Genomic DNA, 17944 nt, shown 5'->3' with positions numbered 1-17944 from the left:
TCATACATACTCAATGTGATTTATCTTATACAGTATGATTTTTCTCTAGTTTGTACAAATGTACAGGGTATGAAATATGTAACATTTGTAAGAGCAAGTTTATTAAATAGCTTAAGTAACAAATTGTTTTTATGTACACCAAGTGCTGTCGATGTTGCATTTCCCTTGATACCACAGATGCTGTAGCTTGTTGGCTTCACTGAGAGTTTCCAGGTGCTTGTAGTCCACTTGTGCTCCTGGTTGCTGAAATTGAAATAAATGGTATTCCTTAGGTATTGTGCTAATGCTAATATAATACATATATTATCAGTACGGCTACCACGAGCTAGTCACTGACCTGATCTGACACTGACATATACTACGCACTATTATGCCAGTACGATCGAAATGCATAGCAAGTAAGTTACGCACACACTAGCGAATATGTCAGTGACAAGCTCGTGGTAACGCTACAGTTTTGGAAAGTTGTAAATGCTAACTTTCTCACATTGGCGCAGACTGCATACGCACGCAAAATTGGAGGAACTATAGGTTACTTAGCTTTATTCACCATTAGAAAAACGAAAAGTTTCTTGTCATGAGGATTGGTTTATCATCAGCTATTTCGTGCGGTACAAGGGGCCCCCCACATCTGGCGTCTTTCGAGCGTCGGCGTCTACAATTCTATGGCCGCTGCTCGACGCAACGTCGACGCAACTGCGCAGCGACGTCATTTTCTATAGCGCTGACCAGACGCCGACAGACGCCGACGCTCGAAAGACGCTAGATGTGGGGGGGCCCCAAGATAAAGCGGTCTTCACATTGACTCCGTATCCGGGTACGGCGGCAGTGTGTTAATCACCTAACAATAGAATAATTTCAATAAACAGCTCAATATTTATTTCATAATTTTTCCTCATATCAACAATTATGATGATTTTCGATTTATATTCGAACCTGACAAATAATTACGAAAAAAAAAAAAACGCTTTTAAAACCAATTTTGCTATTCTCTTACATCAGGCGCGCGCGGGAGTCAAGAACTCTACCTTTAGTAAAAAGCATGGTATAATAATATACTACGCCTGGTACTCCATTCCCGTCTTTTCTAGGTCACCTAAGTGACACAAGCCTACGTCATCATGCGACAGCGCTATATGATAATATGCGATAGCGCTATATATAGCGGCCATGTTATTGTGACGTAGGCCTGTGTCACTCTGGGAAAAAAAGACCATGTTTTATTAGACTATGGTAAAAAGATTGTCTTGTTATTGGGGTATGATCTTAAATTAGTTAAATCCCTTTTATTTAAGTCATGAATCTAGTATATAACTGGATCTGGCATGAAAGGTGGGGGGAAGTGAGCGAACAGGATAGTCTTACACGTATCTTTCAGTCGGAATAGCAGAGAAAGAGCTATTATTGTTTGTCCTTGTCACAGTCTCACATTTTATTTGTTCCCCACCGTAAATTTAGTATGGATTAAGTATGGTGGGCAACAAATAAATTCGACCAATCATAGTGTCGCATTGCGTATGTTTTGTCCCTCACGGAGGCACGCGTATACCACTTCTATTCCTATAGACCTTCTCTCCTACCTTCTATGATTTAAGTGCTCCCTAGGAGCCCTTAGCAAGCAATGCCTCAATTGGATACTGTTCGTTGTGGCCGCGAGTCGCTTTTTTTGCTATAATTTTCTCGTCAGGCGCTTTACAGGAGGCAAGCAAACTCGAACCCGTTAGTAAAAAGATAATCTTACCATCGGTGGAGGGTACAGTCTCCTAAAATCGCCTTTATGTAAGTGCTCCCTATGTGCCCGAAGCAAGCTACGCCGCAACTGCCTGGTGATACAGGGCTTGCACAACCTACAGATGAGAAGCGATCCCTCGCAGTTGTCCCTACAGTAGGTGTCGCACTCCTTCCCCCATACTGCTAGGTTCTTATCCGTGGATACCATGTTTTTGGCTGCTGATTGCTCTCTGAAAACGGCAAGTATTAGTTGGTTAGGTTTGTGGTCAGAAAGTTTTTACTTTCGGACGCAGTTTTACTTTTGGACGCTTGGTCTAGCACTAAATCCAACCTACCAAGCAAGCAATATATTCTAGCAAGACCATCAAGAGTAAAAATTAAGCAAAATTAAATAAGATTACATACCGTAAAATGGGGTGAGTAGGGTTCGCGGGGAGAGTTGGGTTATGAATGGGGAGAGAAGGGATCAAAGGTGGGTGAGATGGGATTTTAAGGCTACTGCTACAAAAATAATGTACCTATTCCAATTTAAAATGGAGCTATAGTAATACTCATAATAAAAACAAATCGATCCAACAATCTTCCAAAATCACCTTTGTATGAAAACCCAACTCACCTCAAATACGAGGGACTACGAGGTGAGGTGGGATTTCCTGTTTATCGTCAAAGTTATGAAATGTCCGGAACACTTATTTCACTTTTTTCACTTATTTTTTATTCAGTTTGCATATGTAAAAATAAAATGTTATCGAGGTTTGAATGTCAGTTTTGCACCTACTCACCCCATTTTACGGTATAACATTAATTTTAATATAACATTTCTGTCAGGGTGTAGTCGTCTCCCTCCTATTACCTCGAAAATAAACTAACTTTAATTTAGTTCACTATCGACTTGATACATCGGTACGTACACAACTTTTAACTCCTATTTGTACTATTTGTAGCACACCTCATTACAAAGTTACTGGAAGTATATTCGTAGGTAGGTATTTGATAAAGTTCAATGAAGATATCTTGGAATAAGATACACATTCGCCCACGCGTTAAGTATCAATAGATGTTATCGCTTAATGTATAACTTAAACGTGTAAGTTGTGTATTAGATAGATACTTATTTGAAATATTTAGCTGTAACCTAGGGGCCCATAGGGCCCATAGGGCCCCTATATTATAGGCTACCGTACTGTTATGTGCACCAGGGTAAAGGTGACGAATAAATTATTGTACCATGCTTAAAATCTATGCTAGCGCATGCGAGTCGCGATACATGGCGGCATTTAATCGATCGATTGACTTCGTTGCACACATAGCCGGCAATTAGCAAGTTGCAAGGTCTGTAGAGGCCTTCAGTGTGATAACTTCAGTGAGGTAGATAAAAACCTCACATCAGTACTATTATATTCCCTCATATAATGGCTTCTTACCTCACATCAGTACTACTATATACCCTCATATAATGGCTTCTTACCTTACATCAGTACCTACTATTATATTCCCCCATATAATGGCTTCTTACCTCACATCAGTACTATTATAATCCCTCATATAATCCGCCACTCCAGTGACACCGAACAAGTTGTACAGCACTTGCTCGTACAGCAGCTGATTGGGCGGGTAGTGCGCCGAGCTCAAGTTGGGCGACATGTTGGCTTCCAACAAATATACTTTCAGGTCTTCGTCAACTACCAGGTCCACTCGCATTAGCTCGAAGAAGTTGTCTCCAGATGGGTAGCCCTTTAACTGGAAAAGAGGGTTTTAAATTCATATAAAACAGCCATTTTAGTACAGTAAGCAGCAGAAGTTGCTAAGCGGGCCAGGTGTCCAAAATGATCTTGACGCGACTTTATTGTTAAAAGAATAAGAGCGTGTCAAGGATTTTGAACACCTCGCCCGCTTAGCAACATCTGCTGCTGACTGTACAAAATTGATAATTAACTATAAGGTTGCCTTTTCACTGACGCGAAAACGATTGGAGATGAGAGAGGGATCAACCAATGTCATTGTGGTTGTAATCAATATCTCTCCGCTCTACTGGATTCCAAGTAGATATCCTTGGCTAAGCTTAATTACGAAATGTTCAAAATGGCCTAAACACAAGTTTACTATTAAATCTATTAAGAGAACAATAATCGTGTGTAGATAATTTTGATTACCGTATCTGAGCTATTTCTGAGCTTGGGCCTGGGATCACAATAATTATATACAAAATAGCCTATTTCATTTTTAGATTCTACCAACTTCCTTACACCCTGGCAAATGGGTACCTACGTGTTGGCTTCGGCTCCACGCACGCCTCCTAAATGTCCGGCAGTGGCGTAGCGTGAACTAATCTAGCCGTGGGCGAAGTCGCACCTGCGAGGCACTTTTCTTTCACTTTGCCCGAAGGGGTCTCGCGCGAGGCCCCCCTTGGGGCGCGAGGCCGTAGGCTACGGCCCACTTCGCCTGATGCCCGGAACACCATTGTTCCGTGATGGGAAAGACATACAAAATCAAAAATATATTTTGCCAATGAAATATGAAACTACGAGTAGTACCATCGGCCACACTGTTAACTGACAGTTCGTAACCCTTATTACAACAGCCATAAGGACCATCGATGTACAGTTAGGAGTGTTGCTGTTAGTACAGAGATAAATGTTAATCCCATAGCAATGATGAATTGTACAATACAATACAATACAAATGCGTTTATTTCATTACTTTTTGTATTGGACATATTCATTCACCATCCCACATACCTACGTGTCTAATCCATCTAAACCACAGACTATACCACTCTAGACTCCGTTTTAGATTTGACTTTAAATGAAGTAATTTAAAAGACATTGTTAACTTAGTTGAAATTTAGTTTAGTTTCAAGTTTTGAATGTAATTTATTTATTTAATGAATTAGTATGTTTAGGTATACCTAAGTTTTAATTTCTAATAGGATTAGTTGTATTGATGGTTTATGTAATATTTGGATTATTGAATAAATTTACTATAACATTTAAAAGGAACCAGATAATATGTGGCTTTCCATCAGATAAGGGTATTTATGCTTCATGTGCAATAAGGACCTTTTTATCAGAATTTCTGTTGGAATTTCATATGGAAAAAATATGACTATTTATTTTATAAAGAAACTAAACTAATGGAACACTTGTTAGCACTAAAACAGATTTTGAACACTGAACTGTCTGGAAGAGATCCCACTTTAGTAATAAGATAGCCTGTTGTTTACCTATGTTGTGTCCTATATTGTATTGATATATGTATCCCGCCTCTTATTGTCACGTAGAGCGATGTTGATGTAGACTGTAGAGAAATGCTCTATCTAGAGGCATATGAACAGTGATCCGTGATCTAAGCCCACATATCTCATTCACTTGCCTTCTTGGTAGGCGTATACCTAATATTGATATCTAAGTATAATACGTCACAGACTAGTTACAATAATACAGTTTGATCTCATTCAATATCATTCAGTTCTTATATTATCAATGAATGTATGTAACATGCTGATGAATGGCATTAGGTATATTCAATTCACTTGGATACCTAATTAGTTAGCATTTGCCGCAAATAGTACATTAATGGTGTTGATCCAATTCCAATACATGCGAACTCCATGTGTAACAAGGATGATAAGGGGCCCATTTGAGTCAAGAAAGTAACAGTGGCGGCAAGTCAATCATAACCGATATGAAATTTCTCTTGCTAAGTTTATGACAATTGTCACAAGAAACACGACAATTGTCACGAAATTCCGACATATAACTCATTTCCTGTCAAGAATTACATACAATTCTTCTAAATCTTGACAATTGTCAGAAACTTCGCAAGAGAAATATCTGTTTTTTGACATTGGAAATGTCTTTTCGTTCGCTCCAGTATAGGGTCCGATTTCACGAAAAAGTGCGATCCCCTTATATCTCGGAAAGTTGTGAAGATATGATATTAAAAAATAGGCTCAAAAGACGCATAATCATGAGAGCTGTAAGGTGCAAAAATAATTATTCGAGAAAGTCAAAAACGAAAAAAGTTATGGTCGAAATAGTAAAAATATAATTCTATTTTTTCCGAATTTTTGATTTTGGTGCTCGATAATTTGGAAACGAAGAATGATATCAAAAATTTGAGAAAAACGGCTCTGGACAATTTAGTCAGCTACAATTTGAGCCTAAAACAAAGACGATCGGGTTAAGGGTTTGCCCTGTAGCCTAACCTTAAAATAGTCAAAAAGTCAGAACGACATTTTTCACATGACATGACTTCATGTTTCGCAGAGTTCGTTATCGGTGTTTGTTGTGAATTATCGGGATTATGACGGCAGAATAACACTTGCACTGCGTGGGCTATCAAAATCGCTGCAGATTTTTCTTGGTCTAACTCTATCTATCCTGTTTGAGACGGGCGTAGATAACGCACTATTCGACAATCTATGCATTCTTGTGGTGGTGGAAATAGAAATAGAGATAGAGGTAGAGGTAGAGGTAGAAGTAGAGGTAGAAATAGAGGTAGAGGTAGAGGTAGAGGTAGAGGTAGAGGTAGAGGTAGAGGTAGAGGTAGAGGTAGAGGTAGAGGTAGAGGTAGAGGTAGAGGTAGAGGTAGAGGTAGAGGTAGAGGTAGAGGTAGAGGTAGAGGTAGAGGTAGAGGTAGAGGTAGAGGTAGAGGTAGAGGTAGAGGTAGAGGTAGAGGTAGAGGTAGAGGTAGAGGTAGAGGTAGAGGTAGAGGTAGAGGTAGAGGTAGAGGTAGAGGTAGAGGTAGAGGTAGAGGTAGAGGTAGAGGTAGAGGTAGAGGTAGAGGTAGAGGTAGAGGTAGAGGTAGAGGTAGAGGTAGAGGTAGAGGTAGAGGTAGAGGTAGAGGTAGAGGTAGAGGTAGAGGTAGAGGTAGAGGTAGAGGTAGAGGTAGAGGTAGAGGTAGAGGTAGAGGTAGAGGTAGAGGTAGAGGTAGAGGTAGAGGTAGAGGTAGAGGTAGAGGTAGAGGTAGAGGTAGAGGTAGAGGTAGAGGTAGAGGTAGAGGTAGAGGTAGAGGTAGAGGTAGAGGTAGAGGTAGAGGTAGAGGTAGAGGTAGAGGTAGAGGTAGAGGTAGAGGTAGAGGTAGAGGTAGAGGTAGAGGTAGAGGTAGAGGTAGAGGTAGAGGTAGAGGTAGAGGTAGAGGTAGAGGTAGAGGTAGAGGTAGAGGTAGAGGTAGAGGTAGAGGTAGAGGTAGAGGTAGAGGTAGAGGTAGAGGTAGAGGTAGAGGTAGAGGTAGAGGTAGAGGTAGAGGTAGAGGTAGAGGTAGAGGTAGAGGTAGAGGTAGAGGTAGAGGTAGAGGTAGAGGTAGAGGTAGAGGTAGAGGTAGAGGTAGAGGTAGAGGTAGAGGTAGAGGTAGAGGTAGAGGTAGAGGTAGAGGTAGAGGTAGAGGTAGAGGTAGAGGTAGAGGTAGAGGTAGAGGTAGAGGTAGAGGTAGAGGTAGAGGTAGAGGTAGAGGTAGAGGTAGAGGTAGAGGTAGAGGTAGAGGTAGAGATAGAGGTAGAGGTAGAGGTAGAGGTAGATATAGAAATAGAAATAGAAATAGAAATAATTTTATTCGTGAGCACAAACACAAAATAAAAACGTAAACAGAGAAACATAAAAAAGAAAAAGTGCCACGAAATGGTCTCACAGCATGTTGCTGGCGGCTGCTAGCAGATAGGTAGCTGATGCTGAACCCTGGCAGTACCTAGTGGAGCTCGGGTTTAATACAACATAAGCACACGCTGTTTTGGTCATCGGACTCGTCTCGATGAGCACTTAGGAGAGTAGTACCCAAGATAGAGCTGATGCTGAACCCTGGCTGTACCTAAAGGAACTCAGGTTTGTTGCAACATAGGCACACGCTGTTTTGGTCATCCGACTCGTCTTGATGAGCACTTAGGAGAGTAGTACCCAAGATAGAGCTGATGCTGAACCGGGTTGTACCTAGCGGAACTCAGGTTTGGTGCAACATAGGCACGCGCTGTTTTGGACATCCGATTCGTCATGATGATCACATGGTAGAGCATTACCCAAGATAGCTGATGCTGAACCCTGGTAGTACCTAATTACCTATTGGAACTCAGGTTTGGTGCAACATAGACAAACGCTGTTATGGTCATCTCTCGTTGCGTCAAACTGCTGTCAAGAAAATTTCATATCTTGCAGCAAATTAGCCGCTGCCGATCAAGACTCGAGTGACGATAACGGCGATGTGGCTACCACTTCTCGAGTTGACTACGGATTTGCCGTGTAATAATTTTCTTGTACTTTGAACATTAATATATCCTGCTTATTAATCAAAAAATGAAATATGTACCTATACTTATGCGCCACGGCGACAATTGTGTGGAAATTTTGCAATTTGTTTGTTCACATGCGTTATGTCCAGGATAGAGTCGGGCCAAAAAAAGTCTGCAGCGGATTTGATAGCCCACGCAGTGCAAGTGTCATTTATACGTCGTAATTTCATAGAAGTTTGACGTTTAAAATAACACTTTCACTGCGTGGGCTATCAAATCCGCTGCAGACTATTCTTGGTCTGACTCTACTTGTGTTAATCTAAGAATAAAATAATTGTCATTCAACGTTGTAGTTTTATTTTGTAACTTTTTCCTTATCCAGACTTTCTCGTCGCTCAGCGACAATATTTTTTCGAATTCCGTAGATTCATTTCCAATGTGCTCGATAGTCGTGTGAGGCACGAAATCTGTGAATTTTTTTCCGATATAATAAAGTTTTTTTAAATACTACAATGATGGTGGCAAACAGGAATACGGCCCGCCCGATGGTAAGTGGTAATCGTAGCCCATGGATGCCTGTGACGTCAGCAACAGTGATGTTTTACAATTGTCGCACCTGTCACCGATGTGAAATTGGCGCCTGGCCCCTATTTCACCAACGTGACAGGTGCGACAATTCGACAAGTCTCATAGTTGCTGACGTCACAGGCATCCATGGGCTACGGTTATCGCTTACCATCGGGCGGGCCGTATTCCTGTTTGTCACCATCATTGTATATTTAAAAAAACTTTATTATATTGGCAAAAAACAGGTATTTCTCTTGCGATGTTTATGATGACAATGATGACAATTGTCACAAGATTTCAAAGAACTTTCAGTAATTCTTGACAGCAAATGAGTTCTGTGTCGGAATTTCGTGACAATTGTCGTATTTCTTGTGACAATTGTCATTAGCTTCGCAAAATAAATACTTATTAACTGGCGATATAGTGGAGTTTTTATTATTATTAACATGTTGGTGGCAAACAACCACACCGCCCGTCTGATGGTAAGCGGTTACCGTAGCCTATGGAGGCCTGTGACGTCAGTAACAGTGATGTCGACAATTGTCGGACCTGTCACGTTGGTTAAATAGGGCCCTGACTGTGTCTCATGGGCGAGACAGCAATATTATTAGCAACAGGCGGGTCAATGTATGAAAATCTATCTGGAAAGCGTCTCTGCTTTAGTAGTCATGTCATCTGTCACTTCAAACTCGAGTCAAATCGGGCCCAAGGGCGTGATTTATTCGTATTTATACTCACAGCTTCAATGACATGTTTCTCCTTCAAGTGAAAGACGCCCGCGATAGCCTCCTGCACATCCTCCCACATCTTTACAGGATCTTTGCCCTGGAAACATTCAAATGTCAAAGTGAATATTGCTTTTACTATAAAATTTAAATATACGTGGGCTAGAGTAACCCGACTGATTTTAACCACGCATTCCTGACGCCATAAGGAACATAAAATATTATATTTAATTACGACTTTTGGTCAAATTCAGAAAAAAGAAACATTTTTTTTTAGTGTTTGTGAGTTTTCTGTATTCGAAACGTTATTTGTAGCGCCCTAGCGACCCTAGCGGTGAATGCTCTTGATATTCTCCAATTTAATTTTTTTGTAAATATCGATATGAACAGCACTGGCCAAACTGGTATCGTTTGTGCATGCATATTGACTTGTCAATTTAGTTCGCCTAATGGGGTTGGCCAGTCCCAGTCAAAGTATTTAGCAGATGGCACCTTGCTCTGTCAATAAAAAAAAAAAGATAAAAAAATAGTTTATTCAAGTAGGCATATTACAATGCGCTTATGAACGTCAAATAAACCTTTACCGGCTCCAACCGTACACCTCTGCCCCGAGAAGATTTAAATCCCCCCTCAATTGGAGGAGGGTATCCCAACATGGGACCGGCAACAAACTCGGCGGGACACATCTTTTCAAAACATTATTACATCTTATAATTAACATGCATTACGAGTAATTTAAAAATACAATTTAAATTACTATAGAATTCATGCAATTATGCTCAGTGAGTACATAACTTTATACAAATACGTAGCTCTTTCAGAAAACATATCAAATTCTTACAAAAGGAAAAGAAAATAAAACCAATAAAAGAAATGAGAATACATATTATATGAATCTGACTGATTGTTATGAGATGCTTTCATACAATTTGATGTGCTTTCTTACCTGAGCTGAGTCACCTTTCAACTCAACACATAATACCTACAATGCTTTTAATTGCTACTTGTCGTTATTACAATCCCTAGAAATGCCAGCCCTTAAAGCCAAATCTCAGAAAAAGGAGCAAGCTATGATAGCGCCATCTATGATAGTTACCAACCCCATTCTGAAGGAAACTTAAAGGGGTTGAAGGGGTCATATCATTGATGATAATAGACTTACCTTCGACGTGGCATAAATGTCGAAGGCATCTTTCATGCTGAACCCGAGCTCCGAGTAGCTGTGAGCCAGGGATGGCACCTTCCACGTCGGCAGGTAGTCGTCGCCGACCACATACTTATCCAAAACGGAGGGGTCGAAGGGGTGGTACTTTGCAGGACAGTACCTGAAAATGGAAGTGATGACATATACAGGGTGTAATCGTTAAGTGTAGCCAGGCGATAATTCCGTAAATATAACAGATATCAGAAAACTTCAAATTGATATCGAAAGTGAAGTGAAGTAGTTACCCAATGAGTAAAATTACATTATTAACTTTTTTTAAATAAAAGCAGAAATATCCCAAACATTAACTTCAAACCCTCCCATACATTTAGTACGACGACTCACCCCTCAAAGAACGTCAGTGTCGTAAGAGATAAAACTGCTTGAGACTCATCATTTGCGATAATAAACTGTAATAAAATAATAAAACTACCGTTTATGAAATAATAAATCTAACATTTTATTTTTAAAGGAAGTTCTGTTTTTATTTAAAAAAAGTTATTAAGTAATGTAATTTTATTCATTGGGTAACGTACTTTCGATGTCAATTTGAAGTTTTCTGATATCTGTGGGCGCAGCACGGTTCCATGTTTATCGTCTATCACTATGCGCGTCCCTTTCGCACTTACATACTTGTTAGAACGCGACAGGCATGGTGACAAGGGATATAAACGCGACCGTGCTACGCCGCCTGTTATATTTACGGAATTATCGCCTGGCTACACTTAACGATTACATCCGGCCGGCCTAGCCAAGGTGACAATCGCTATCGCTTCGACAACGAAACGCTTTGTGTCTCTCTATCACTCTCCTATATTAGTGCGACAGTGACAGTTGCGTTTCGATCGCTATGGAGCGTAAGCGATTGGTATGTTGGCTACGCGGCATATATAAACAATGTCTCTATTACTAGTGGCTCTGTGTGGAATGTGAAGGCTCCCCAATACAGTAGGTATCATTAGTTGTACCAAATGTAACTTCGTATAAGACGAATAAAGTCTAAGGAAAAAACGTGCCTCGGAATTCAAGTAAAAGTCATTCTCGAATAGATGCCGCACACACCTTTAGCCTATCCTCGGCTAGATGGCGTGACGACACCGTTTCATATTTAACAATTTTAACACATAGATATCAGTGAATGAACATGGATCAAAATGATATAAAAATAATAAAATCATTTATCCATATATATACATTTTTTGATAACTGTATACGTTTTCATTTTGAGTTTTAGTCGTGTGTCGATAGATGGCAGTAAATTTACAGTGACTACAAAATTTAAAATGACAGGACCCCTCTATACTATCTATTCTTTTTGGTTGTACCTACGCGTGTACCTACCACAGGCCTTCGCGAAAACCATAAATATTTTAATAACCTAAGTTTACATCTCATGTATTATTATAAGTAAGTCAGAAATACCTTCTCAAACCAGTCAAACCATTCTCAAAGCTAGTTATTTTTAGGTGCTCGTCATTAATTAGACCATAAAATAATCCACCGTAAGAATACTGTTTAATTCAGTACCCTAGCTAGGTTAATTAATTGAAGTTGAGAGATCTTGCTACAACAGCATGGAATAAGTAACAGTACAGATGCGATAGCTCTTTGCGAAAATAATAATCAGTACTTAACTGGGTCAAAAACTTTTTTAGTTGTACCTACCTACTTAGTTAATGTTATGCGTCTTTCCTCATCATCTTCCTACTTAACACAGCAAAATCAAAATCAAAATCAATCAAAAATATACTTTATTCATGTAGGCCTAGCAACAAGCTCTTATGAATCGTAATTAATCTTAATCTAATTATCAGAGCAATTTATTGATGTTAATATTATGCCATAATAAAATTGGATTATTATACATATCAAATTTAACACTAAGAATTTCACAAAAGGATCGTCAAACATTAAAAAGATTGTATAAAAAAATACTAGTCTAGAATTTCTAGAATAAAATCTAAATGTCAAAAAAAAAAAGCATAAGTAACAAAAGAAGTAGATAGTATTACATCGGAATATCCATTTCCTCATCAATAATCAAATGTACCTAATAAATAAATAATCATTTCGAATAACAATTAATCCCACGTTGTAATATCATTCATGTAGTCTTGTGTGGTATAATAAGCTTTAGAAATAAGTTTACGCTTTACATAATTCTTAAATTTATTAATAGATAATTCAGTAATATGGTTTGGAAGTTTATTATAAAACTAGCTGTGCCCGCGGCTCCGCCCGCGTGTAATTCGGTCTGTGTCAGTAAGCGGCTAATTTCTAATCCTAATTTCTCTCCCTCTCCCCTGGAGGCGGAACTTGAAGTAAAGTTGACATATGGATATGCTAGAGGACTGAAGTCCAGATAAAATATTTTACGATTAGGTACCACTAAATAAAACTACACTCCAAAATCAATAGTTTTATTCGCTCTTATTCAAATTTTACACGTGATTTAAACTTAGAGAATATAACCAAACGGAGTGGTCGTTAACAGGCGTTCCCCTCTGTCGAAAATAGGCGGCCAATGGTCAACCGACGTTTATCTGACATGTCTATGTTTACGTTACGTAGGTACACATTTGATGTGCCCCTCCCCCGCAAAAAACACCAGACTATTTTGTACCGAAAATTCTAGACATGGCGTCTCCGTTGGTTATATTCTCTAAGGATTTAAATGACAGAGTAGTAGGTGAATATCGGACGATACAGTAAGGTATATGCGCGCGAGCGAAAGCGAAGCGGCCTGTCTGGCTAGAGCGCCACTTACCGTGGTCTTCTTCAGACTCCTGAGGAAGACCACGTGCCCCTTGTAACCTCAATGCGTTGCGAAACTTTCGCGAATGATTCGATTTTTTTCGGGAAGGAATGGTAATGCGTATACGCAATGCGAGTTCCAAATCGTTTGACTCCGCAAGCGATCAGTCGGCCGGATTAAGATATTTTGATGCCCTAAGTATTTCTAGACCATGGTGCCCCCTCTCCCTAGGGTCATCAAGATTACATTTAATTTTTTTGGTAAATTGAGTGACGTTCATTGCTGCATTTCAGCTGAGAATGGAAATCAGTCACATCATTTTATCACGAAAATTGACAGTGCCGCAGCAATAACGTTGCAACAGAGTACCTAATGCTGGTGCAGTCGCCACCCAAATGTCACCTTTATCATAAATATCTTAGAATGTTATTGAAAACGCGAGCGAAGCGAGCGCGAAAATTTTTCGATATAAAAAAATGCAATTTGATAGACAGTTGTACATTTTTACTTTTAGTACGGAAATCAGCCACATCATTTTATCACGAAAATTAACAGTGCCGCAGCAGTAACGTTGCAACAGAGTACCTAATGCTGCTGCAGTCGCCACCCGAATGCCACCTTTATCATATCTTAGAATGTAATTGAAAACGCGAGCGAAGCGAGCGCGAAAATTTTTCGATATAAAAACGCAATTTTATAGACAGTTGTACATTTTTACTTTTAGTATGGAAATCAGTCACATCATTATATCACGAAGATTGAATGTCACCTTTATCATATGTTAGAAAGTTTTTTAAAACGCGAGCGAAGCGAGCGCGAAAATTTTTCGATATAAAAACGCATTTTGATAGACAGTTGTACATTTTTACTTTTAGTGTGGAAATTAGTCACATCATTTTATCACGAAAATTGACAGTGCCGCAGCAGTAACGTTGCAACAGAGTACCTAATACTGCTGCAGGCGCCACACAAATGTCACCTTTATCATAAAGATCTTAGAATGTAATTGAAAACGCGAGCGAAGCGAGCGCGAAATTTTTTCGATAATTTTTGGTGCCCCCTAGACATGGTGCCGTAAGCAAGTGCTTATTTTGCTTAAAAGGGTAATCTGGCACTGCAAATGACAGAGGTCAATGTTTTTTTTTTCAAAGTACCCACCTTCGTGGCCATTATTAAGTGCTTAAGGAGGCGATACGTATGAATATGGCTTTGATATGGATGCGATATAATTACGATTAGGTATAATTCATAACGGCGTAAATAAATAATTTTATGTATACGCGTGTTGATATGTGTGTTTATTTTACCACTACTACGTAACTATGTAAACTCATTTTTAGTTTTCTTGGTTACTTAATGTTTACTCAGCTCCCCAAAAGATGGCACTGTGCAATGAGGGGCAATTAATTTACTGTCGTTTAATTTTGTTGTATTATTAAATCAACACAATTATTCAATTAAATTTGTTGATATCGTACGATTGAATGAAATTTTAGAAGAGGGGTCTTCTAAACTTAGAGTTAATTTGGCAAAATCCTTTTTTTTGGCAAAGTCACATTGTATTAAATTCAGCGCCATCTGTTAGTTTACCAGGGTACTTGCTAGCACATATTTGAAAAAAGTTTGCCCCTCCTTCCTAAGTAGCGCCATACGATTCAGGGGCAAACTTAAGTCAATCGAGTGTTGTGGCTACCCCCCCTTTTAGGGGTTGAATTTTTATAGCCTATAACCTGGCCGGGAATTTTCTCGACAGATTAGTAAAGTTTTCATCAAAATCTGTTCAGCCGTTTTCATGTGATGCGCGTTCAAATAAACAGACAAACAGATAAACAGATAAACAGACAAACAGACAAAAATTCTAAAAACTGTTGGAACGTGTTCTGTTATCAATTCTAAGGTTCCCCAGCCAACTTTTTTTCAAATATCTTCCATGTACAGACTTTCGACCCTCTTCAGCTTTATTATATGTATAGATCTTACACAATTACCCATGAATGATTTTTTAATTTTATGGAGCCGAGTGAAGGGCACTGCGAGCTTATGTTTATTTCTAGTATTAATATTATGAATTTCACAATTTTTCCTAAAATTTACAATATTTTTATGTACATACAGAATATTCTCATAAATGTATTGACATGTCATTATGTCAATTTCCTTAAATTTATCTCTAAGTGAGTCTCTATGGTTCATTTTGTATATTGCTCGAATAGCCCTCTTCTGCAGAACAAAAATGGTATTTATCTCTGAAGCACCGCCCCACAGTAAAATACCATATGCCATAATGCTATGGAAGTAACTAAAATATACTAATCGAGCTGTTTTCACGTCAGTTAACTGACGGATTTTGCTCACTGCAAAAGCTGCAGAGCTCAGTCTATTCGAAAGAGTAGCAATATGGGGACCCCACTGGAGTTTAGAATCTAAAGTTATACCAAGAAAAACTGTACTATCAACTAATTCCAATTCCTCACGCACGGGAGATACGGTCAAATTTATTAACGAGAGTCTCCTTGACTATAGTAATTTAGTTATCCTTTAACTAAAATTACTTATTTACTTACTCCGTTGGGCGTTGGCTCACAGCGACCCAAAATGAAACTTGGCCTCCGACACAATGGCTCCTCTACACGATGGGCCAACGTCGGCCAATCCAAGGGACGCATTTATGCGTTAGAGGGAGCAAGTGATATTGCTATCTCATTCTACCGCATAGCTGCGTCCCTTGGATTGGCCGACGTTGGCGCATCGTGTAGAGGAGCCACAAGACAGCGCCACTTTTCTCGGTCCTGTGCGACCTCTCGCCAATTAACTAAAATTAGTATAACTAAAATCATTAAAATGAAGGCATTATGTTTCTAGTGTTAATCATCATCATCACTTACCGAAATAGAACATCGCCTTTGTACCAATACACTCTCAAAGGATCCACAGATGTCAGCACCACGTACACGCCAATATCGAACTTATGTCCATCCACCAAGAACGGCTTCTGCACGTACTCCTGCACGAAACTTTCCCCATTTGACAAGTCAATTTCGCTCACGTTTTTTAAATACACTTTTCTGTGTTGGTTATGTTTTTCTACAAATAACGCATTTTTGTGTTCAGCGGCGTATTTTATGAAGTCTTCTTTGTTCTTTGGCAGTTTGAAAGCTTTCGGGATGTATTTATAGTCTGTGGTAGCGAGATCTACTTTATTTGTTATAAAGCCTGTGCCCGGGAAGTGGTTTACTTTTTGATGTGGTTTTAACTTGTGTAAATTAGGGTATAGAACTCTAAATGGGTAATCGTGGGACCAAAGGAGACTCCACGGAGTATGATTAGTGCTTTTCTCGTATCCAACTCTCTCTAAAACTAAATGCACGTGTTTGAGAAGACCGTTTCGGTTCTCAACGTCGCTGTAGGCAGAATAAACCCAGTATCTGCTGACAGTCTGATTTACTTCATCTTTGCACGATCTATTTTGAATGTTTAATATTTCTAATAAGATTCCCAGAGATACACCAATTATACAAATAAGAAGGAAAATGTTTGCGTTCGAGTCTTTGGTATCTTTTTTATTTCGTGGCTCATCTTTGGCATTTTCGCTGTTTACTCCTTGGTTTTCCGTTATTTGGTTGACCTATAAACAAATAATTTTGTGTTGAGAATTTAATGAATTCATTCACGTCACGGGATTATTTGCATTTTTATTCAGGAACTTTATTGAAGAGTTTATCAATGAATATTGTTAATATGCATTATTCGGGAAACGAGACGAAATTACTTGGAATATTGAAAAATCTTCTGAAATTCAAATAGGGATGTTGATAGGAGTTTAAATTATAATACATAAAATAAATTGTGAACTAAATCTGCTAAAACTAAATGAGAACTAAAAGGTAGATGGTTTACGTACGAGTAGATGGGAACAGATTGAATTTAGAACTACTATGTATAGCATAGGTACATAAATATTTTAGTGGAGCAAATGTAGTTTATTTCATATTTTTAACAAATAACTAAGTAATATCCAAGTATCATCATATTTTTCATAAATAAATAATCGTAAGCGTAAATAAGTTAACTATTGCCCACAGGAGAGAAAAATGTACTGTTCGCGCGAACACACTAGTTTTCTCTCCTGTGGGCAATAGTTAACAGCTTGTGGGCATGTAAGTAATGATTTTATCATAGTTCTTTAAATAAAAGGAGGACCTTTTCACGTGGATAAGAAAATTAACCTTTATAGCCCTTAACTCTCGTGTATGTCTACAGGAAAGACATAACACAGTGATCTGTTTGACCCTTGAATATTATTAAGCATAAACTAATATGTACTTACATTTTCATTGTCTTCCATTTTTAAAATTCATCAAACACTAAAAATAATACCTAAATAAACAAAACTACAATACTTTTAAATCATGCGTGTGCGCAAAGATGTACGTTAAGACTGAATGGTCCATAATATGAGGAGAGAAAGAGATGCAACGTGAAAGGCTATCTGTGAGAGAAAAGGACAAGCAACACTTTCTAAAAGATGGTAAACTGGTATGGCGCTTTTAAGGTCATATGCGAGTATAGTTGCCGGCACGTGTATGTTTACGAATTTGTACTTTAATCCATTGTTTTAAGGTTGAAAATGTTAAATTTGCCGTCGAATGGACTATAATGTACATGTTGTATGTTAATTTAGTTTACGAGTAGTTCTTCTCATTGCGTTAAGTTAGTATAAGATACAGACAGGGTGTTTTGCA

At 38.7% G+C, this 17944-nt stretch overlaps 1 protein-coding gene across 1 annotated transcript; it reads right to left on the bottom strand.

Annotated features, from left to right (window-relative positions):
• Positions 1-79: 79 nt before the first annotated feature.
• LOC134796974 (probable tubulin polyglutamylase ttll-15) lies at positions 80-17547 on the bottom strand. Its single transcript, XM_063769167.1, has 7 exons — positions 17530-17547; positions 16088-16827; positions 10406-10568; positions 9257-9343; positions 3248-3471; positions 1742-1961; positions 80-243 (listed from the first exon to the last, which is right to left on the bottom strand). The coding sequence occupies exons 1-7, from the start codon at positions 17545-17547 to the stop codon at positions 130-132; spliced, it is 1566 nt and encodes a 521-aa protein (XP_063625237.1). The 3' UTR covers positions 80-129.
• Between the last annotated feature and the right edge of the window lie 397 nt (positions 17548-17944).

Source organism: Cydia splendana, chromosome 14 (genome assembly GCF_910591565.1).
Source record: "Cydia splendana chromosome 14, ilCydSple1.2, whole genome shotgun sequence".
NCBI classification, from domain to species: Eukaryota; Metazoa; Arthropoda; class Insecta; order Lepidoptera; family Tortricidae; genus Cydia; species Cydia splendana.
The sequence above is the reverse complement of the archived record's forward strand: the minus strand, read 5'-3'. Positions and strand labels throughout refer to the sequence as shown.

Excerpts from the sequence above, each read along its gene's own strand:
- LOC134796974 (XM_063769167.1), bottom strand. Across the intron at positions 10,569-16,087 it reads AAAGGCGATGTTCTATTTCG|GTACTGTCCTGCAAAGTACC; the intron begins GTAAGTGATGAT and ends TTCCATTTTCAG. Across the intron at positions 244-1,741 it reads GACTGTACCCTCCACCGATG|CAACCAGGAGCACAAGTGGA; the intron begins GTAAGATTATCT and ends TTTCAATTTCAG.